The sequence below is a fragment of the Cuculus canorus genome, chromosome 2, assembly GCF_017976375.1.
Source record: "Cuculus canorus isolate bCucCan1 chromosome 2, bCucCan1.pri, whole genome shotgun sequence".
Taxonomy (NCBI): domain Eukaryota; kingdom Metazoa; phylum Chordata; class Aves; order Cuculiformes; family Cuculidae; genus Cuculus; species Cuculus canorus.
The window spans coordinates 64,020,582-64,042,801 of NC_071402.1; the positions used below are offsets into that span (position 1 = coordinate 64,020,582).

The following is a 22,220-nucleotide window of genomic DNA, read 5'->3' on the forward strand; positions in this document are numbered from 1 at the left end:
AAAACTTTAATGCGTTGCAGACAGGCAGCAGGATGCTTTGACGGGGGAAGCTTTTTATTACCCTTCCTGTCAGGAGGATTCAGATTTAAGGGTTGGTTACCATTTAACTGAGAATAGCCTTGCTCATCTCTGAAGTCTCTTCCAGGCTGCACATGAAGCCTGTTCCTGCTGCTGGCTGCATGGTTGGTCCTTTCTCCACTGCCACTGGCTGCCTACATGCCCTGCTCTGACAGTCTTGGCTGGGGGAACCTCCCCTGGAGCTGCCAAGGAGCCAGAGACATTAAGAAGAAAGCTCATGGCTTTCTCCATCTTTGTCCTTTTAGACTCGTGAGTGAAAATCTGTGCTGATTTTCTGAAACAGCTGTGAAACTGGATGGTTTATGTTTGTTCTGGTGGTTAGGACATTCTTTTTGTGGTGGCATACTGTCTGTGTGTTCTGTGCCTAAGCAGTACCTATAGGATATACTCAGTAAAAACTAGTAGTCGATTCGCTTAAAGCCATAAGCCTTTCGCAGAGAACCTTGAGGAAAATCTTTGTGCAGGTGACACTTTAATGGGCCACAGCATGGATGCATTGAGATTTTTAACTCTTTCTGGTTTTCAAAGGTCGGCATCCTAGATGAGATCAGAGCTGTCTGCAAATGTGACTGTAAAGGGTTTACTGGTCTCACACTTAGTCCAAGCAAAGAACCATATAGCTGCCAGTGGGTGGGTTTGACCCCATGTCCTGGAAGCTGCATGGGTTTTCATGTGGATTAGGATTTCGTAAATAACCACAACAATTTAAATAACAGTAGTTGCTCAGAAGTATCAAGTTCTGCACTTTCTTGCTAATAGCATAAACAGTACAAATACCAGAAAAGTCTAGCAGCTGTACGTTAGCAAAGTTAATTGGATAAAAGCAATAGAGATATTGCAGAGTGCACCTACCAATCCCCAAAATGTTTAAAAAAAATGTCCTCTTGTTTTAATATATGCACAGTCTCTGTTTGCAAATTACTAATACAGCCATACAGCAGTTACTTATTTCCTTGCTCATTTACTACTGCATATCAGTTGGGTGTTCCACGCTTAGGAGCAAAAACAGACCAGAAACTGCTTTTGCTAATGCTTGGATATTGCTTGCATCCTTAAGTAGTCATACTAACAGAGCTTAAGATCCAAGTACATATTAAATATGTTTTGTCATTTGTGTCATGCTTTTTCAAATCAATGGTAAACAGCATCCAAGTTTACTGTCTTTGAACTGTGTGGTATTTTTAGATTAATCATAAAACTGTGGTCCTGTTCTTTGTTGATGAAATTGCATCTGCTCTTTCCAGTGTTGCATCGAAGTCTTTATGTTCCTGTCTGAGATCATTCAGTGTGGTTAGTCTTTGAATGGGCGTGAGCAGCTATTTTTTTTAGATTACCACTTCCTCTGTGTTTTGTGTAAAATGCCTCATGTTCCTGCTGTATAGCTCTCTTGAGGGCACGGTGCGGGCATGTTTCTCTATACTAGGATGTATGGAAATAGGCTGGGATCTGTCTGACCTCCAGAGTGCTTGCTCCTCTCCCATGTAAGAAAGATTAAGGTGAAGATTACCCGCAGGTGTATATTTAAGGATGCCCTAATTCATGTAAAGTGGGGCCACTGTTTTAGAGCAAATGTCTTCAATTTCTTTAACTTTTTATCTTTCGTAAATTAATCTTGAAGCTGAAGTACATCCAGGCAAGGAAATCCTGCTGTTAAAAATATCAGTTCTTTGATTAAAAACTCACTAATAAAGTGTTGTCAATAGCTGCTGGATTACATTTGAAGCGATGTTCTTTGCAAGTATCAGGGCTAGAGACTTCACATTGCTTTCGCCTCACTGAATAGAGCAAAGGGTTGGAAAACATTGTTACTTCTGACTCAGCTTACTTCCTTGGAAGCTGCAGGCTGCTAAAACCAAATTCATACTGAAACTCCCTCATCGGGTTTAGATAACCTCCTCCCGTGGCCATAAGTCCAGCAAATACTTAAGTCAAACACAGGGAACCCCTCTGCCTTCCAACTGTTCTCCTGTTTTCAAACAGCATTGGGATTAGGGAGTGGTGCAAGCTCTCCTCTCCATAGATCCAGCAAAGCCCAAACCAAAAAGCGTGGGGTAAGTATTTTCTGCAGGAAATGAAGCGATAGTGAGCTGGCTGATTTTTGTTGCCCTGTTCCTGAGACTGCTGTGTGGGCTGGGCTCTGACCCCCCTGCAGCTGTGCTGGGATCCTGTGGGCAGCCCTCACTCCAGAAGGGATATCCATCCATGCGAGCAGCTGCGAGTGATGCTCAAGGAAGCAGCTGGTTGCCAGCTCCGCTCTGGAGCATGGAGGTTGCTGCTGCGCAGTGTGAGCCTCTGAAACGGCTTGACTGGTAGCAGAAAGAGACTGCTGAAAGTCTCATTTCTTCCGCTTCCCCTCCTGCCCTGCCTGGTGGGGGAAGGGTTCTCGCCCCACTCCCTCCCTAAAAACCAGGCGGAGGTGATGGCAGGGGAATCTCCCTGTTTCTTCTGGCTAGTGGATGCTCACGCTATCAGACAAAGACAAGGATGGGCTCAGTAGATATAAGCTATCATTTTTTGCAGTGTTTGGTTTTCTTTTCTTTTTTTTTTCCACTCTTCTCCCCCGCCTTCCCCTTCTGCAAATGAGAGAAAGGGATGGGAGTTGCCCACTGTGCTCCTCGTTGAGTCAGTATGAAAACAAGGGCTGGGAAAGGGTTTTGACAAAATGAAGAGGCAGGAACCATACTCAATGCAGTTTTTCATGCTGGTTTTAATCTTCCTTAGAAGCATGTGCTGGTTTTTAACTCTTCCGATGCAACTTCAGAGTGCAGTAAAAAGGACTATTGTGTTCTCTGCAGAACAAAGTATATCTTCAGCTGATCTGAAGTGCAAACTTTCACTTTAGAGGCTTGATAGAAGATAGCCATAGCAGGTGATAACAAAAGCACAAGGATACTAGAGAGGTGTTTGCTTTCTGGGAAATGCAATACTCGCAACCTGCCAAAACGACAAGGCATTTCATGCTGACGGGTTTACAGGACTGATGGGGCTAGAGCAAGTGAATTAGTCTGAACTGCTAGAAAGTGAGCATTCGCTTTTGGTAATGGCAGGGCGTTTGCAGAATTTGAGGTCAATAAATGTTACTGGCTGTTTCTCTTTGCATCAGAACTGAACTTGAGGTATGGTGGGAAAAGGGCAATTAAAAAAATCAAATTAATTTGATTAAAAACCCCACATTTCACTCTTCTCCTGGTTTTGTGTGTAGCAGACACTGATCGCTTGGTTCAAGTTCAATAAATGGCAAATAGCAAAAAATCTGCCAGGAAGGCATTGGGTTTTGGCAAAAAGTGTTCTGGGCCTAATTTTTACCTGTCTGTTGAACCATCAAGGTTTTGGTGGGGAAGAGGAGAAGAATGCAGCAGCCATCCCATGCAACAGTCTTTATTCCTCTTGCCTGTTAGATTAGTACCCTTACCTCTGCGTGCTCAAGGCAGATAAATACCAAAACAAGCATGAAGGACTCATGAAGAATAAGATGGAACGTAATGGTCTGTAGTAACCGAGACCCCTACCAAAGTTTCCCATGCCATACAGTTGCACATTAAAAAATACTGGCTCTCCTTTCCGAATCCTCCCAAGAAGTCTTTCTCAATAAAATTATACATGAAGAAAGCATTTATTACTAGAAAAATTTAAATCATTGTTTTAAGCATGAGGAAAAGTCTCTTGACCTTAACTGCTTTGTTGTTTATTGCGTATCTCAACAGGACAGAAGGCTATTTCAGATCACTATTTCGGTGGAGGCCATGCTGTTCTCCGAAAGATTAGCTGAAGCATATCTGTGCTCTGTTTTTACAGGCAAATGTAAGCAAGTTCTGCCCTGTCTTTGACCGTCTGAACAGCAGCTCTGCTAGAGCTGGGCTGGGTGGCTCTGTGGAGAGGGGTGAAGTGAGGCGAGGTGGGTGGCCAATTACTGTGGCTCAGAACTGGCTCCTGTGCAAGCTGGTATGAGGAGATGGTAGTAGTCTGGGATATTGTGGAGAAAGACAACATGTGCCTAATGTTTAAGGCCACCACAAGCATTATTTAGTATCATTTAAAGTTGACTGAACTGAGTTACCAGCGCAAATCTTTTGAACAGAAATCATCTGGGCTTTGCCTGATCTCAGTTTTAAGTATGATCATTGCAGAGTTACATGTCATGGTTAGTTAACTGTCCTTCTGAAACTTTGCTGTGCCACCACTGTAGGAGCAGTGTTTGGGAGCAATTTTCTGACATAGACAGTGAAGAGTATCTCCTCACGTATACCTGTTTGTCACAAAGCTGAAATGGGTTTGCATGTGTTGCTGATTTTTTGCAAATAAAAATATGGGGAGCATGGGGACTGTTTTCCACATGAAAGCTCTGATGTTATCTTGTGATAAGTAGATGTTAGTAAATTATTGAATACATGCTTAGTTATACACTTTCTGTTGGTTTGTCACACTTACAAATTCTGTGGGCCATTGGCACATGTTGGGCACTGAATTTATCCTTAGAAAGTGATGTCCTTAGGTCAATATCCAGATGGAGATCAGTGACAAAGTGGTGTTCCTCAGGAATCTGTTTTGGGGCCAGTGCTGTTTAGTAGCTTCATCAATGATATAAACTGTGAGATTGAGTGAACCCTCAGCAAGTTTGCAGTTGTCACACCAGAAGGATGGGATGTCATCCAGAGGGACCTGTACAAGTTGAGAAGTGGGCCTGTGACAACCTCATGAGGTTCAACAAGGCCAAGTGAAAGGTCCTACACCTGGGTTGGAGCAACCCACTGTTTCAATACAGGGTGGAGGATGACATGATTGAGAGCAGCCCTGCAGAAAAGGACTTGGGGGGTGCTGGTTGATGAGAAACTTGACATGAGTCAGTGGTGCACACTCACAGCCTGGTAGGCGAATTGTATCCTGAGCTGTGTCAAAAGAAGCATAGCCGGCTGAGGGATGTGATTCTGCCCCTCTGTTCTGCTCTTCTGAGACCCCACCAGAGGTATTGGGTCCAGTTCTGGAATCCTCAGTATCAGGAGGATATGGAACTTTTGGAGTGGGCCCAGAGGAGGGCTACAAAGATGATCAGAGGGCTGGGGCACTTCCCTTACGAGGACAGGCTGAGAGAGTTGGAGCTCTTCATCCTGGAAAAGAGAAGGCTCCAAGGAGACCTTATAGTGGCCTTCCAGTATCTGACGGGGTTGTACAAGAAAGCTGGGGAGGGACTTTGTGAAACAGCATGTAGTGATAGGATGAGGGGGAATGGCTATAAATGGGAGAGGGGAAGTTTTATACTAGACATTAGGAAGAAATTCTTCACTATGAGAGTGGTGAGGCACTGGCACAGGTTGCCCAGGGAAACTATGAATTCCCCATCCCTGGAGGTGTTCAAGGCCAGGTTGGGTGGGTCCTTGGGTGGCCTGATATAGTGGGAGGTGTCCCTGCCTATGGCAAGAGGCTTGGAACTAAATGATCTTTAAGGTCCCTTCCAACCCAAACCATTCTATGGTTTAAGATGAGCTGTCGTAGTGTATGACCTGTTCTTGAATTTTCCCTTCTGAAGACCTGTTACTAAAACAGACCTCTCTACTTAGAATCACAGAAGCACTGAGGTAGGAAGAGACCTCTGAAGTCATCTGTCCACTGCGTTACACAGGCAGGGTCACCTAGAGCTGCTTTCCTAGAACCATGCATGGATGGCTTTTGAGTATCTGTGAGAATGGAGACTCCACAGCCTGTCTGGGCAATTTATGCCAGTGCTTTGTCACCCTAACAATGAAAGTGTTTCATGATGTTCAGACTTTGATAGGTCTTATAGCTTCTACAGCTCCACTGTATGATGGCTGTGTGACTGTGAGTATATTCCCCAGAACAGCCCCCATGGCAGGTCACAGGAGGGGATGTTTGAGGCATAGTGTTGTAGGTGTGGCCCTGGCTTGCTGGAGAGATGCAAAGGGCTTCCCTTTGGAACTGCAGTCCTGGGTTGAAGGCATGCATGTACATTCTTTAAATATACTGTAGTCTCTTTTTTCCTTTGGCTACTGAGCACTGGGCTGGTGCATAAGCAACAGGAGTTGCAGAAGGAACACCGGAATCAAGAGGTTTAAAGATTTTGGGGTTTAGGTGGAATTTGAACTTCCAGGGGGTGGCATGGGGACAGTATGCCTATTTGATGCTTTAAGTATGTTTTATTCAGGCTAGGCATAAGGAAGAACCCTTTTAGGGTGAGGGCGGTGGAACACTGGAACGCATTGCCCAGAGAGGTGGTAAATGCCCCATCCCTGGAAACATTCAAGGTCAGGTTGGATGGGGCTATAAGCAATCTGATCACGTTGAAGATGTCCCTGCTTAGTGCAGTGGGATTGGACTAGATGACTTTTAAAGGTCTTTTCCAACCCAAATCATTCTATTATGAGACCATGTTTTTCGAGATTTTGAGTTATGAAAACTGGAGTTTAATCTGCTGGGCAGGGGGCTGAGAATGAGATGATGTAACCGAAAGTGAGCATGGTAAAGAAAGCTTCCTGTCTCTTCCTGCCTGACCTGGGCTACTGGATGGGTGAGTTTACACATCAGTGATTAGAAGAAATGGACACGACCATATTTCCATGCCTCAAGAAGGTGCATCTATAAATGTACTTTGAGCGTTGCCCTGGCTAGCTTAGATGTCCTTACCAGAAAATCAAGGTGGGGAAGATATTGGAGCAAATGAGATGGAAGCTAGTTCAGGTGTGGCTACACCAAGCAATGGTAGAACATAAATGGTAGAGCTATAAAATGGCAGATTGTATCCCAGGGGATGTGGGGTGGTTCTACTTTCTTCAGCTCTTCTCTGCAAATTCTTTACTTTGCAAAAACTTTGGTTGGCACTAGACAGTTGGCACTGAGTACCAACAAGGTTCTCTCTATTGCTGCCCATCCACAAAATATAAGAACATGCAATATACAAAATATGAATAAGCGACCAGCAAAAATTACTTGTTAGATGTGAAAATTACTTATAAAGGGCTTAGAAGAGTTGTTAGTTGCTGAAGAGCTTAGTATCATGATGCTGTCACGCAAGCATTGTTATAAGGTGGAATCACAACCTAGTGGCTGAAGCTCAGATTTGATGGTAGGAAGTTCTGATTTCTTGTGTTAGTCACTAGTGAATATAGTTACACCTTATTTTCTTCAAAAATTACTGTAATTCTAAACTCTAAACAGGTGTGGTGGGAGGAGAGGAAGAGAAGAAATGGAAAAGTTGGCTTCACTTTATTCTCCTGCATAGTATATCAGTTCTAACGCATGCATGTCACTTGTGGCTTTGTACTTTGAAGCATATGTACCCTAGGAACTGTGCAGCAATTAGATTTAAGAATACAAGATCTTACCAATGAAAGGGTTGTCTGAGCCTTTTTAAAAGTGTTAGCATCTTACACATGAACTGCTTGCCAGGGTTGTCTGTGTCGGTTTGTGGCATGATTACAGCATTTAGTTGTCTTCCTTGGCAGAATAGTAATAAAAATGATACTTTGTCCTTCATGCAAACCCAACACTGGTTTCCCTAGACAAATGAGCAGTCAGGTTCCAACCTTGTGCAAGGTGAGCACTCCATGGTGTAATGACTATTTTTTGATAGGCTTGCTGGTCTGATTGTTTGGAGGAGAGGGGATGCAAGCAGAGGACTTCTCCCTGACCCTTGTCTCCCATGAAAGTGAGAGCTTGGTTCTCAGTGCTCAAGACTGCTGATTAGAGTTGCTTTTCTTTCTAAAATTCTTATATCACAGAAGGCTTTGCTGCCTCTCGGAGCTGTGCAGTTTCCAGTTTACCAGGTGTTCCTTTTTAATCAGGGCAGTCAATTGCCTAACAGTTTATAAAAGTCCTTAAGTGAGGAAGTAATCAACACTGTCTATTATAGCAAGAATAGGATTTGCAATCTAATACTGACATGACTAACGTCATTGAAACACTATTACAGCAGCAGCTTCATATTCTCAGGCAATATGCCTCAAATTGAGTATGGGGGAAAACAGTGTGTTATGTCATATGGCACAGGTAATGCAAGGCCATTAAGCTGCCAGTTTGCTGCAGAGGGAGCCCAGATCATAAAATGAGAGAGGACTTTGTCCGTCAGATTCAATTGACTCAGACTGTTGTAGTGAAGTTCACCTCAGCAATAAGCAAGCGTGCAAGAAAAGTTCAAGAAAACCTGAATGCTGAAGGACATCAGAGAATCTCCTCCCTCAAGAGGGATCTGAGCTGAAGGGAAAGCTATGTTGAGCAGCCTGATAAACACAAGAATGTTGAAGAAACTAATCCCATTCAAATTTGTGTCTAATTATAACCCCCAATTCCTTTCATTCCTATAAGTAATACTTTCTCTTCTAACTGTTCATGGGGTCCTAGGATAATTCAGGTTTGAAGGGAAGTAATGTATCAACAATTATGATATGTCCCAGAAATGTCTATTGTATCAGATGGAAATCTTGCCCTTTTATTGAATTCTTGGTTCAAAGTTGTTAAAGAAGACAAAGAAAACCCACCCAGGATGTAACACTTTCTGAATATAGTATCATTTTATTTTTTCTTCCCTGTGGGGTATATGTGATTTCATTTCTTCTGTATGTCTCCAAGCAATCAGCCAGTTTTGTTAGCGTACAGGGGAGTTTAGCACTGAAGGAGGTCAGGTTTTATGGCTGGAAGTGATTAATGAATTGGAGTGTCAAATCCATGTTCCCAAATGACAGCATAAAGGGCTGGCCTTTGAAGGTGTTACTGTCCCAAATGGAGAGCGGTAAAGTGCAGTCATGCACAGTATGTGGAGAAAGAAACGTGGAATGCTCTCTCCCTGTGGCATTGTAGTGGCTAGCCAGTATAAGATTACCCTGGAGTGCTTGTGACATCAAACCAAAGTGCCGAGTCAAAATGCAGCAGAGGCATAACTGTTCTCTTAACATTTCTCATATTGGTTAAATATCCAGCACTTCTCCATTGAAGGAACATTGTTCTTGGAGAATGAAAGATTCTGCTAATGCTAGTTTTCAGGTAATTAAATTTCAAGTGAGAATAAAGTTTATTAATAATGATTATTAATAACAAAAATCCCAGGTTTCTTAGAAAGGTCTAGATGAAAATGTGGTCATTGGAAACTGGGTTGTCTTTTACTCAAGAATTTTGTTTGTTTCCAGTCTGTTAATATACTTTGAGAAGTTTGTTGAAATAGAGGTATCTTTAATTATCTGGGACAGTAACAAAAGGCTTCTTGATAGAATTACTTTACAGTTGCTTAAAGCCTGCAATGATTTTTTTCACAAACCTGCTGAGCATACTAGCAGTTGTATTTGCTGCATTCTTATTCCTCCATTTCTGCTATCAGAGTAGAGTAGAGCAATTCTACAAAGTCAAGGGAGACTGAAGGGATTTCAGTACTAAAGCAGAACTATGCTCAGTGTTTACCCTGTTATCTTTTTATGTGTTTTCTGTCCATTTTGCATTTGTGTCCTCTCCATGTATTCTGGCACTTGGCTTCTTTCTGCCTGGGTCCTGGGGAGGAAAGATTTTAGATGTAACGTGTAATGTCTTGGGTCACACTGAGTCACACTGCCAAGGCTGTTGGTATCAGGTTTTTGTGTTTACTCCTTTCTAAAAGGGTGGGTCCTTTGACGTATATTTTGCAACTTTCTTGAGATATGTTGCTTTAGCCATTATATAAGCACATTTGTAATTATTTAGTTTGGGGCAGAGTTGAAAGGTGGGGTCATTATCTCAATTTAACTGTAGTGCGCACACACTGGGTGAAGAATTGAGGCCTGCTGAGACCTCCATGGCTCAAAGAGACATTGAGACAGACATAATGGGACACTGCTGTGTAGGGCTCTACATGAGGTCTATTTCATAGAAATGTAGGACCATAGAATGGCTTGGGTTGGAAGGGACCTTTAAAGGTCATCTAGTCCAGCCTTCCCCTGCAATGAACAGGGACATCTTCAGCACAGCCCTGTCCAACCGGACCTTGCATGTTTCCAGGAATGGGGCATCTACCCCTTCTCTGGGGAACCCGTTCCAGTGTTTCACCACCCTCAGCGTAAAGGAATTCTTCCTTATATCTAGTCTGAGCTTGTCTTTTAGTATAAAACCATTACCCCTTGTCCTATTGCTACAGACCCTGCTAAAAGTCTGTCTCTGTCTTTCTCAGAACTCCCCTTTAAGTACTGAAAGGCCACAATAAGGTCTTCCCAGACCCTTCTGTCCTCTAGGCTGCACAACCTCAACTTTTTCTTATTGATTGCATGATGTATTAATTATCTGAAGGCAAAATAGAAGAATTTAGTATATGTGGAAAGTACAAAAGTACTAGCAAAGATTAATCCATAAACAATAGGACAGAGAGCATTGACAAGACAATGATACATCTAGAAATTGAAATTGTGATCTTCCTTGAATCACTGGGGTGAATACTTAGCCATAAAAGTATGCTTTTTTTTTGGCCAGTCAAGTGTATACCTGGTATAATGTTGTACATCCCAAGTGCTGATATAAGGGCTATCCCCAAAATTTCTATTGTGTAGGTATTGGGTAGAAGAGTGTTTATGTTTGTGTTTTGTGGCATATTTTACTGTTACTCTTTCCTCGCATCATCTTTCAGCTCTGCAAGACCAGTGGAGTAGGTCCAGTTGAGAGCTGCAAGGGTAATGCAGAGCAGCTAGTATTGTAGAAGACATGTTCAGATAGCTCGCATCTGTTTTGATGTCCAAACTAAGCATATAACAGAGCAGGAGAAGACAAGTTTCAGAGAAGAGGCAGGAAAGATTCGGGCATGAAGAGCTCTTCACCTGAGAAAGACGGACTAGATTGGCACAGTTTAGAGAAAGCAAGAGAATAAAGAATATTCAGATAAACAAATCTGATGGGAAAAGGCAGCCTAAGGTGCCACAGCTCACTTTTCTGTGGTCACACAAAGTTGATGAATGAAACTGTAAGTTAAAAACTTAACTGTAAGATATGCTCTGTACCACATAATAGCCTGGATATTTGTTATCACATGCTGTCATTATCTTAGCCAGTGTTCTAGAAGAATCCAGAATGGAGGTAAATAATTGAATAATGAGAAGCAAGCAACTGTATCTAATATCTTTAGCTGTTTTACTTATTCAGCTGTGTAATGATTCATGACCAAACCTTACTTCCTGACAGCAGGAAATATTTTTTTCTAGCAGCTTAAGCAGCCTACATGAAGGGAAAAAAGTACGTCTCCAAAGCTGTTTGGGAAGCTGTTCACATTTGGGTGGGAGCCTGCAAACTCCTGTTAACTCTCACTTTTAGCATCCGACTTCTCTGTCTATGGAACACGGGTAAAATGGAAAAACTTAACATGTCTTCCAAAACAAATCTGAAATAAATTTGGCAGTTGAGTGTCCCTCTCCACACATCAGCATGCATGGAAGAAGCTGTGCAGAGAGGGAGGTGTTTAGCACATGAGCTTGAGTCACAGTAGATAAATGTTTCTATAGCAGCCACTTTTGAGGGAAGGTAAGCATGGAGGTTCTCTAGGGACAGCGAGAGCAGTGTATAGAGGAAACTTAGTTTTGCCCATGTCTTGTTATTCTTTTTAAGTTAAAATGTTATTACAGAGCTGGATTGTGCAATACTTCTGTTAATGGATGGACTGAAAATTGACACAGCCCGTATTTCAGTTGACTTCATATTTTTTTTTTGTAGAATTTCAATATGTTATTTTAATTGAGAGCAAATAATTTTAATAGAAATTTCAGAGTTGCAGTTGGATTGTTTTTCTAACACTTAATGTTGTGTGGATGAGCTATTAAGTCTAGGTCATAACAGCCACAACCTTTAAGATGGTCTTGTGCAGAAAAATGAAGCCTGGAGTATGTGAGTCAACTTCCAAAGCTGTGAACTTCAACTTTCGTCTTCAGTCTGTCTTAAAATTTCCCTGCTGGAAGCATGGACCTCTGCATCAGTGAAACTAAGCAAACTGGCTACACTCTTGCTTTCCTCAGTAGCCAATGATATAGGGCATGACCCTGCATGATGTAGCAGATGAGAGGTTTAGGATTCTGGCCTGATAGAATCAGTGAGCTGGGAGCAATGGCAGTAAGAGTGATGGGAGAGGTTTGTTAGCAAAAAGGGTGTGTGTGTGCTTAAACACCGGAGTGGAGGTACCTGTTTTATTTGATGACATGCAACTTGTGACACACAAAGTTGAAGAAAAACCTAAGAGGAGGAAGCTGGTGGGTAGATCTTACCTCACTCAACAGGGTTCCTGTTGCTGTCTTATGCAAACTATTTTGTATCAAAAAATCTAGCCTGAAAGCATCTTGATGGAGAATGTATTAGATATATGTCCACAATCACACTTTGGTCTGGGAAAGGTCAACCCGACTTAAGACTGTGTTCAAAAGGTTTAAGACATTGCATGAAACAATTGCGTTTTATGTGCTTTGGATACTGATATTATCTTAGGCTGCTATGTTATCCTAAAGCTGTTGGGGAAACTGGAGAGAATTCTAAGAACAGCTTAAAGCATGAACATGGGCTGAGTAATCACCTTAGTAAAGAGTTAGGAGGGGAGTATGTGCAAACTCACAGCTCCAATGGAAGAAAATGCATCATTACAAACAGGAGGATAATGTCCATGCTAGTAAAGGAGAGAATGGTTGATTGTAGTTATTAGGATCAAGTAGTGAGAGGAAGTTGAGAAAACTAAGCTTAATTGAAAACACTTTATAGTCAGGAGGTCTATTTGAACTTCACAAGTGTCATACAAGGAAAATGATGGTAGTTGTGCTGCTTAGGGTATTCAGAAATAAAGCTGATGAATCATTAATAAATGTAGAAACCTCTGTCCCAGTAAAAGTGGAGTAAGTACTCAAAGATGTCTTGGCCTGTTCAGATGCTTCGGCAACACAGAGAAAGTGAGCTATCTTTCTATTTTGAAGATGCTGTCTGTACCCTCTAACTGACCTAGTTCCCTGTTTTCCAAATTTATTTTAAATTTGTTTTAAAGCAGCAAATTCCACAGGGTTACCAGTGCCAGGAAGGTGTGTTTTTTTTAATTTTTTTTTTTTTCCTCTCTGAATCTTGGGGAAAATCTCAGCAAAGGCATAAAAGCAGGTAACATGAGCTTGCCATCAAGGTCAATTGCACTGCAAGTTGTTACTTGTCCTCTGCCTTGTGCTGGTGAAAGTCTCAAGTTTATCAAGGTACAAAAAGGAACTTTTTAAAGCTTTGTAGTAACTTTGGAATTCAGATATTTACCGAATATACTGTAGCACGAGGGAAAAAAATCATCCCCAGCAGCCATTTATTTACTTATCACTTGTTGTTTGTGAACTAATTGTTTGTCTTGAGCGGAATAAAGCTGCATTTTGAGATTTCTATGAATTTGTATTATATAATAGATAAAAAGTGCATGTTTCAAAGTATTTGCGTAGTTTTACGCATCTCAGTTTTCTTTAGGTGGTGTCTTGACTAATACGGAAAATTCTTGCATGCCTTGACAATGTTTTGCATTTTTAGTGCATCTCCTTAAAGTACCTATTTGTCATTTACTCTGAGACTTCTTTGCAATGGTAATGCAGTGTGCTGAAATCTTAAAATGGACGTCGGTCAAACTGACCTTAAATCACTTTGCTAGCAAGGAAAGGAATACAGTTTACATTTTTATTCAACTTTTAGTGAGTCTGTACCATCCCAATGGGAGTGTCTCTTACTGTTAATTCCTGGATGGAAGGTGTAAATGGTTAATTTCATCCAACTTTCAAGTAAAGAGGATGGTATTCTTCTGTTCTTCAGTCCAGCCTGCACCAGTATCTTAGCTATAGGGTATGCTTTTTCTGTTTTCAGTAATGTCTGCATTTGACAGACCTTTCCATTTTTTTTGATGTGATTTCAGCTTCGAAACAATTTGCTGAAGAAGTCTTGAAAGCACACAATGACTACAGGAAGAAACATGGAGTCCCTCCATTAAAACTCTGCAAGAAGTTAAACAGAGGAGCCCAACAGTGAGTTCAGCCCTTTCTTTGCTCTAAAAAGATTTGTTACACTTTTATCTGCTAGGTTTGACTGTGTGTACTGCCAGAATATTTGCCTTTTGACAAACCAGTATTCAGTGAAGACTTATTGAGTGGAGTGAGGGACTCTACTCTTTGTGTTTCCCTACCCAACTCCCCAACTCTTGTCATCCCTTCTTTCCCTGTCACATAATATCAGCTGGTCACATCAGCACTTCTGTGGTCACAACTGTATAAGTCTTTCTTGCGCTCTTTTCCAGATGTGGGCTGCATCTGTCTACACTGGTATGTCACCTCTGCAGGGGGTAGTTGCCTAAAACATGCTTCACCACCACCTCTGTCAGATGATGGATTGTCATCTGCAGAATATCCACTGCTGCTGAAATAGTGAGAAATGAACTTCTCATGGTAGGAAGTGTTGACTGGTCTAAGATCAATGGAATCAGAAAGAAGTAATTCCAGATCAAATTGTCTATCTCCCTGCCCCCAAAGCATAATCAGTTTACGTTGTTCTCTAGCCTGTTAGGAGAGACACATCATACCTCTTCTCCAGCGCTAAATACTGCTCAACTTCTTCTCAGTCTAACATACAGTGGATCCATCCTCCTGCTGCCTGACCTAAGTCTCCCTTCCAGAAAATTGAGTCCAATGTTACTTGTCCTCTTTGCTGTAGGCACGACAACAAGAGTATGTCCTTTCCCTTTACAGCAAACTTTTTCAAAGTAGATTTGAAAATCTTTACTCTTTTTCAGGCTGATCCTCACAGTGCAAAGGAGAGACCTGAAAGAATAAATGCAGTTTAAACTATATGGAAAATGAATGTCTTTCCCTGATAGCTAAATGGTGGCTAGTTTGATCCCCGCAGACATAAGATCTCTTCTCCTGTTAGGCTTTCTACCATACGCATTCAGACTTTTCCATGTCAGCTGGTTGGGAGCCAGAGAGACTGTAGCCTTTCCAGAACCTGATTTCCTATCCCAGCATGATGCTGCATTGTCACACAGATGCACCACTTCCCACACTCGTAGACCAGAGATGTCCACCAGGTGCTATACCATACAATGCACTTTGTACATGGCATGCGGATGTGCCTTTTGGCAGCAGGCAAGATCTAATTCTATCTTTGCTTTTCAACTTTTTTTTTTTTTCTTCTTGAGACACCATGATAACTGGATACAGTTTTCTAAGAGATGGAATGCCAGTGACTCATCCACATAACTTTGTAATCTTCTGGGGGTTTTCCTCTGTTCTTCAAAGGGTTTTTTTGTTCCATTTTACGTGATGCCTTACAAAGAGGAAAAAATTTCATTGGCTCTACAATAATACTTTTTGTGTTTCCAAAGTGCTACAGTTGGTTTAAACAACTCAACTTGCATGAGTAGTTCAGATTGTTCTGTCAAATATGCATTGCTCCACACTTATCTTTAAGTGTGCTATTGCCCTTGCAGAGTATTTTTAGGTCCTTCTGGAATTCTTCACAGTCCTCTCTGGCCTCAGCTGACTTTCCCTGCTGTGATGAATAATAATAGGAAACCTTTGTGGTCTGTAACTTGTAAGAATTAAGAAGCGTGTTCAGAGACTGGTGAAACTGGTTGATAGCAAGAACCAGAAGTGGTTTGATCTGAATAGAAGACATGAAATACAAGAAATCTCTTATTTGAACTTAAGATTTTGCAAAATCTGTCTTGACAAAGAACTTCACCTTTCCTTTAGGTGTATCTGATTCATTTGTTGGTATATATTGGCATATCTCTGAGTACTTTTCCATGCTTCTCTGTTTGTGTTGAAAATGGCCTGTTTCCTATTATTTTCGGTTTCAATAATTGTGACAGGTTAGATGAACTGACTATTGGATCCCTGCTTTAGCATGAGATGAGTCACCCTCAGCAGGTACCTGTTTGTCTCTGATTGTAATGAAGCACAGGGTGATGATCTCAGATGGAAATCTCATGCTGCTAACTGCCCGAGAGAGTGAATTGATCAAATTGTCTCAAATCCTTGGCAGTTTTGCCTATGTGCAATGCGTACTCTGTTCCAGTCTTGCTTCATGCTTGGGATGTGGGAATCCTTGAGCAGAAATGCTGCAGGACTGTAGTATAGGATAGGGCATGAATGATCATCTGAAGATCCTCTACTTCAGGATCTAGCAGACTGACAACTGACAAGCTTTCATTATTTCTAAAGCAATGGCAGTAGCTAAATACTTTTAAATTTTGTTTTGGGGGGACAGAAGGAAATGAGAACCTAATGACTGAAGTACTAGCTTGGGCCAAAATGTTCAGCTGGACCAATTTCATGTCTCTGGCAGATGCCAGTAATTCATGATTAGGGAAGGAGCAGCAGGATAAAACAGATGTGATGATCCTTCCTGCACTATCTTCTCCTAGAAGTTACACATTTCCCCTGGAAATCATGGGTATCCCGAGCAGTAGATTGTATCCTCGGTTTTTTTTTTTTTTTTTGTTGCTGTTTAATAAGCCCTGAAGATTCCTCCCCAACATACACACACTGTAAATTTGTCTAGCTCATTTTTCAAACCACTGGCGCTTTGATGTCTGCGTTGTCCAGTGGCGATGAGCCTGCTGCACAGAGTGGAAAAAATTCTTTGTGTTACTTGACTTTTAGATCTATGACATGATTCTGTGTGTTGACTCCTATTTCTTGTGCCATGAGAAACAGAAAATGGTCTTTCCAATTTGACTGTCTCTGTACTGAAGCCTTTCCAATATTGAATAAAGAGAATCATTATTTTACGCGTGATGCTCTTCTTGAACCTATTGTTGAAAGATAATAAAATACATCCCACGCTCTCGTACATGTTGTTTTCTACAGAAGCAGTGCTGCTTATTCTTATGTTGGTGTACACTGTTGTTGCCTTGGATTCTCTGTGTGGTCCCCTTCTCTTCCATACTGTTACCTGGTGCATTCACTTGTTTTGCATTTGACTTATTTTTCATTTGTAAGTGTAGTTATTTTTACACTTGCTTTGACTGAATTCCCACTTTGGTCTTTTTTTTCCGATCTCAATGAGAACGTTTACTCCTGTGAGGGTCCTAGAAATGTCAGGAGGAGGTGACACCTGCAGCAATTGTTGCAGGTACTTCCCTTTCCACCAGCAGCTGCAGCTAAGGATAGCTAGATCTATGCAAGCTTAAAGCATACTTGGCTTCAGAGCTTTGCAACTGAGTAACCTGGCCTTAAATAGTCATCTTCCAGCAACACTCTTTGCTTGCATCTTCTCCTCTTCCTCCCATTCCTCCCCCTCTCTGCTCACTTTGGCTGTGGTCTGTCTCAACCTGTGGATTCCTTTGCTAGGTATGCAGAAGAACTGGCTACCACAAGGGTCCTCAAACACAGCTCTGAGTCTGCTAATGGAAAATGTGGAGAAAACCTAGCATGGGCATCCTATGACCAACCAGGTAAGCTTTCTTCTCTTGCTGTCTCACAGACACTGGATAAATGGCTTGTCTCATGTACTGTGGGCTCACAGCATCTGGTTGCAGGAGTTATTGGTGCTTCCTTCTCTTTGAAAGCACATCCACCCACAGCTCAGCTCAGCTCAGGCTTCATGGGGATGGGATGGTGTGTGCACTTGCCTATGTGTACTAAGAGCTAGGAGCATATGTAGGCATGGAGGAGGTAAGGAACTGTGTTAGTGTGCAAAGTCCCTTTGGAGGCAGGACTTGGGAGCCAGGCTGCTCCATATATCCCCACTGTGGAGCTGTCTTGATCGCTATTTGTATGTCCATGGGATGAGTGAAGGGAGCTGTCGATGCCCTGTACTTCACCTCTGTCCTTAGTTTGTCCCAGCCAAAGAGAGGGCTGACCACAGGCCAGCTGTGGTGAGGAAAGTGGAAGAAGGGCCATTGCACGCTATACAGCAATTTCCATTTGTGAGGGCAAAAACTGGGAAGTGGGGGACACACACCAAAGGGACAGAGGCTATTGTGTTAAACAATCTAGTTTCTTCTGCTCTGTCAGGAAGCAGGCTTTGAGCTTTTTTCCGTGCCTTTGCTTTTGAAGACAAAAATAATGCATGTGTTTTCTGATTGTGAGTGAAACACCTAACTGGCAACCTTTGGTTTGGATTCCCAAGGAGCTGGATTTTTGGCCGGGCTGACAGCCTGTAGTGAGCCCTCAGTCAGAGCAATATTCAGCAGGCTCTTCCCTCCTCCTTTCTCCAATGAGCAGGGTTCATGCCTTAGCCTGCTCAGACAGCAGGTGGGATGTATTAAAAGTGATGGCTTGCTTTCCTTATTCCCATCCACCCCCTGAATTTCCAGCACAGCCTCAGGGAGACAGAAGCTCATTTCTGCAGGCTGGAGGCCCTGTTTGAAGGACCTGGAAATTTTGGTGAGTTTTAGACCAAGGGATGTTACTTGGTTCCTCTGCAAGTGCCAACTCTAGTCCCTAATGGGTACTTTTTCATGATGAAAAAGAAACCTGGGGTGGAAAAATACAATTTGAGCTATTTGGCATTCTGTCCATCGCAGGAATCTGAGGTGAGGGTTCAGAGCAGCATGGGAAAACACAGATGTACAGCAGAGCTTGCATAGTGTCTATGACTCACTTACTGGGCTTACTTCTTCCTTCTTTGTGTTCATGGCCTATGCTCCTTCCCCTGAGGTTAAAGTTACAGAATTCCCATTTAGAGAGCTGGAAACAAAACACATGATTCCTTCCATAGATTATGTAGTGGCTGTCTTTTTCTGAATCCCATCTGTTGTCTTCAATCCACTGTTTCCATACATAAGTATATTTTATCCAGTGGACTGAACGTCTTGCTGAATAAACTAAATTACATCCTCCTTTGTTCTGTAAAACATTTCTACATTTCCTGTGTAGTAGGATCGCTCAAAGTACCAGAATGAGAAAACTCATTCTTCAAAGAAAGTTATTGTCTCATCTGGGCTTAGTCTTCATCTCTCTGAGGCCAATTCATTCTTCCTATTTTTCTTATATAGTTGCCTTTGGATAGTTAATTTGTACCCTGCTCAATGAGGCTGAAATTTGTGTTAAGGCATCCATTCAAGGGCTTAACAAAGGCAGGCAGTGTTTTTCAGTTTCTTTCTCAGATAAAGAAAAGCTCAATAAACCTCCAGCATACTCTGTATTCTGTCTAAAAGAAGTGTTGCTGTTGTTTATTTTGGCCCTCACTGAGTTCTGTAATAATGTCATGAGATGCTTTTCTTGTTTCAGGAAAGATTTAAGCTTTCACCTATAAGAGCTGTCTGGTTTGACTGCTCTTCTGGTACAAGAATACCTTGAATTGTATTCAGGTTTTTAGAGTTACGTAGTCTAAAGCTGTTGCTGGAAATATGTTTATCCCTGTAATCCAAAAAATAGTTGACAGCTGTTTCCTCCCTCTAGTCCTGCAGGAACTGCTCCGTGGCATACTTCTCTTTGTCTTCAAATAAGTGAGCTGTCATCTGCCACTAATATGAGAGGCTGCAGCCTGCCTTGGCAGCTGTAGTATGTCAGGCTTCTCAGGATGCCTTGTCTCATTTTTCATGTGTTGGGAGGTGGGGGCAAGCACTGGATGACTAAATTCTGGTTGGGATGGCTGGTGTGGTCATGAAGAACATGCCATGTTGCCTGTAAAAACACTGCAGCTTATAGATTCTAGAAAGTTTGTAAGAGAAATTCACTGTATGTCATCACCTACATCTGTTAGGGGAGGAACTTGAGTCTGTCTACAGATTGGGACTAGCGGGAAGACTGCCACATCCACCCTCTGTCCCAGTCCTGGAGGAGCATGCTCTCACTAAGAGTCTGCCTTGATGCATTTGTTGCTGTCTAACAGCAGGCTTATACAGTGCTGTTAAATAAAATAACACAAAATAAAATAACCTGCACGAGGAACACCGGAAGTAAAGGATTTGTTCCCAAAACCATTAGTATGACTTTAATCTAGGTAGACATTTTATTTCTGAAGCAAACTTAAATCTATGTCTACCTTCTTTCCACTCAGACTGGTGGAAGGAAGGTTGTGATAACGAAAACTAGAAAAATGTTTGAGAAATTCTCAGGTTTGGGGTACCAGGTTTTTAAATAGATAGCCATGGTGCTGCCCATCCTTGCACAGAAATATGTCCTATATGATTTTTATTAGAATGTTTTTCGCAACTTGCTTAGTTGGATTCCTTGAAGATTTAAAGCTTCTTTAGAGTGAGGAGTAACAGTGAGGCTGGGCCAGAAAAATTGAATGTTAGAGGGATCTGAATACAGTACTAGGGCTGCGAGAGCCTCATGTTCCCTATAGGGAGGCTGAAAGTGTATTTCCAGGTGTGCAAGCACACAAATACACATATACAACACATGTATATATGCAGCTGGCCACACGGATCAGCACAGGCAGAAGCAGTCAGCATTTGCATGAACAGCACTGGGGCCTCATCCTGTTCCCATTTCTGGCTGATGGTGACAAAGTCTTTTAGTAGAATATATATAAATAAAATTTCATAATATTTAATATTAAAATAAATATTTCTAGTAATGGATTTATATTCTTACGGCACTAATTAATCTATAATATATGTATTCCAGTAGTGGAAATAACATTCCAGTGTGGATCCCTGCAGCAGCTAGGCTCAGACACCCAGTCTACCCCGTAACTGCCCCTGAATCTCAGTCTACCCCAGTTACTGGCACCTGGATGTACAAACCCCTGAGGCTCCGGTTCCACTCCTGGTACAGTGGTCACTTGTACAGTATATCTCACACACATGCACATGCAGGTCTCGCTGCCAGCCAGCACCTCCCTTATCTTTGTGGTAGCCATACACTCCTCTAGCAACTCTTCCCAGATCTCTTTACCTACTCTAATCCACTTTGTGCTTTGCTCACATACTCACACCTGCACTGGTGCTCCAGTTGTTGGCACTGCAGACACTCAGGTGCCTGCAGCCCCTGGTCTGATACAAGTTGTTGGTGCTCAGACCCCCTCCCTGCCATTCCACCTACACAGGATAGAGCTCCTCACCCAGGAGGAGAGTCAGAAATGAAATTTAATAGGACAACTGATCAGGTGTAAAGCATGGGCATAGAAAAGTACTAAAACCTGTTTGCACACAGTGACCCTCTTTTACCTCTCCAGCCTTCAGAGAGTGGTATTGGCAAAAGAGCTTTGCACTGGGGCTGTTAGTCCTTTGTATGGACTGGCCTCAGTCGTTGTGGCCATGTTACTAGCACATAGCTTGGGCAAAGACTAAATAATCATGACTATGCTGTGCTGGACCTAGTCTTAGGCAGAACTGTACTTGGGTGCTAATTCAAGAATTGTTGCACCAAGTTTTTGTATGATGTAGATATGTCCTAAGGTGCTGGTGAAACTCAGAGTGAGATTCAGCCTGTACCAAAATGAACAGCAGGTAAGTTTAACCAAGCAGGTCATCAGGCAGCCATCACTAGAAGGGTGGAGTCAGACTATGTTTCCATAAAGAAAGTGTGGAAACTGTGAATGTGGTTTGCAGGAAGGATATTTACAAAAAAAAAACAAACCCAAAAACAAATTACTAATTGTTTCTGCAAGTGGAGCAGCAGAAGAAAAGCTGCAGTGGTGACTGCAGGACAGATCTGTGTGCTTTTTGATAGAAGTAAACTTCTATCGTTTCTGCTATAGTCAGGAAAGAACGGTGGGAGCGAGAGTTCTTTTCTGTGTGCTTTCCTTCTCATTGAAATGCATTTTGAACAACAACCAACCCCTGTTTTAAGAGAGCTTTTTGGAGTGGAAATTGTTTTAAATGAAACATTCAGATGCATCCTAAATGGAAATGAATGCTAAATATAACTGCATCATCTGTTCTGTAATAATTTGGAATGGAAATGCTGTGGTCAGTTCTTTGAACCAGCAAGTCTGAGGATGCAGGTAGGCTCAGTGCTCTGCTGTTCTTCTTTTGTGGGTCATTTTCTCTAGGCACTGTGAAGCCTGGGGGTCACTCGGCTCTAAATAGAGTTTTCCCTCAGTCCCCTGTGTATCGGCTGTCAATTTCAACGCTAATTTGTCTTATGTCTCACGACCACATTGTTTACAGCTCCCCAAGGGGCAAAGAATCGGTAGCAAAGTATTTCAGAGGAAAGAGCGTGTTCAATCCCATGGTACCTACCTGTTTTCTCATGTAACAACTTCCACATAGGGCCCCCCTCATCTCCTGTGGTCTATGACAGTTC

The 22,220-nt window shown here is 42.2% G+C and overlaps 2 protein-coding genes across 2 annotated transcripts in view; both read left to right on the top strand.

The window, feature by feature from the left end:
* The window catches only part of BLOC1S4 (biogenesis of lysosomal organelles complex 1 subunit 4), a 34,833-nt gene extending 20,791 nt beyond the window's left edge, over window positions 1–14,042 (top strand). Inside the window, exon 6 of the mRNA XM_009564241.2 lies at window positions 13,934–14,042. The gene's annotated coding sequence lies outside the window, so the exon portion shown is untranslated. The remainder of the gene's footprint in view (window positions 1–13,933) is intronic.
* GLIPR2 (GLI pathogenesis related 2) overlaps window positions 1–22,220 on the top strand; it is a 29,126-nt gene that overhangs the window by 2,006 nt on the left and 4,900 nt on the right. The window contains exons 2-3 of the mRNA XM_054059097.1: window positions 13,934–14,042; window positions 17,367–17,470. Of these exons, the coding sequence (XP_053915072.1) occupies window positions 13,934–14,042; window positions 17,367–17,470 (213 nt within the window). The remainder of the gene's footprint in view (window positions 1–13,933; window positions 14,043–17,366; window positions 17,471–22,220) is intronic.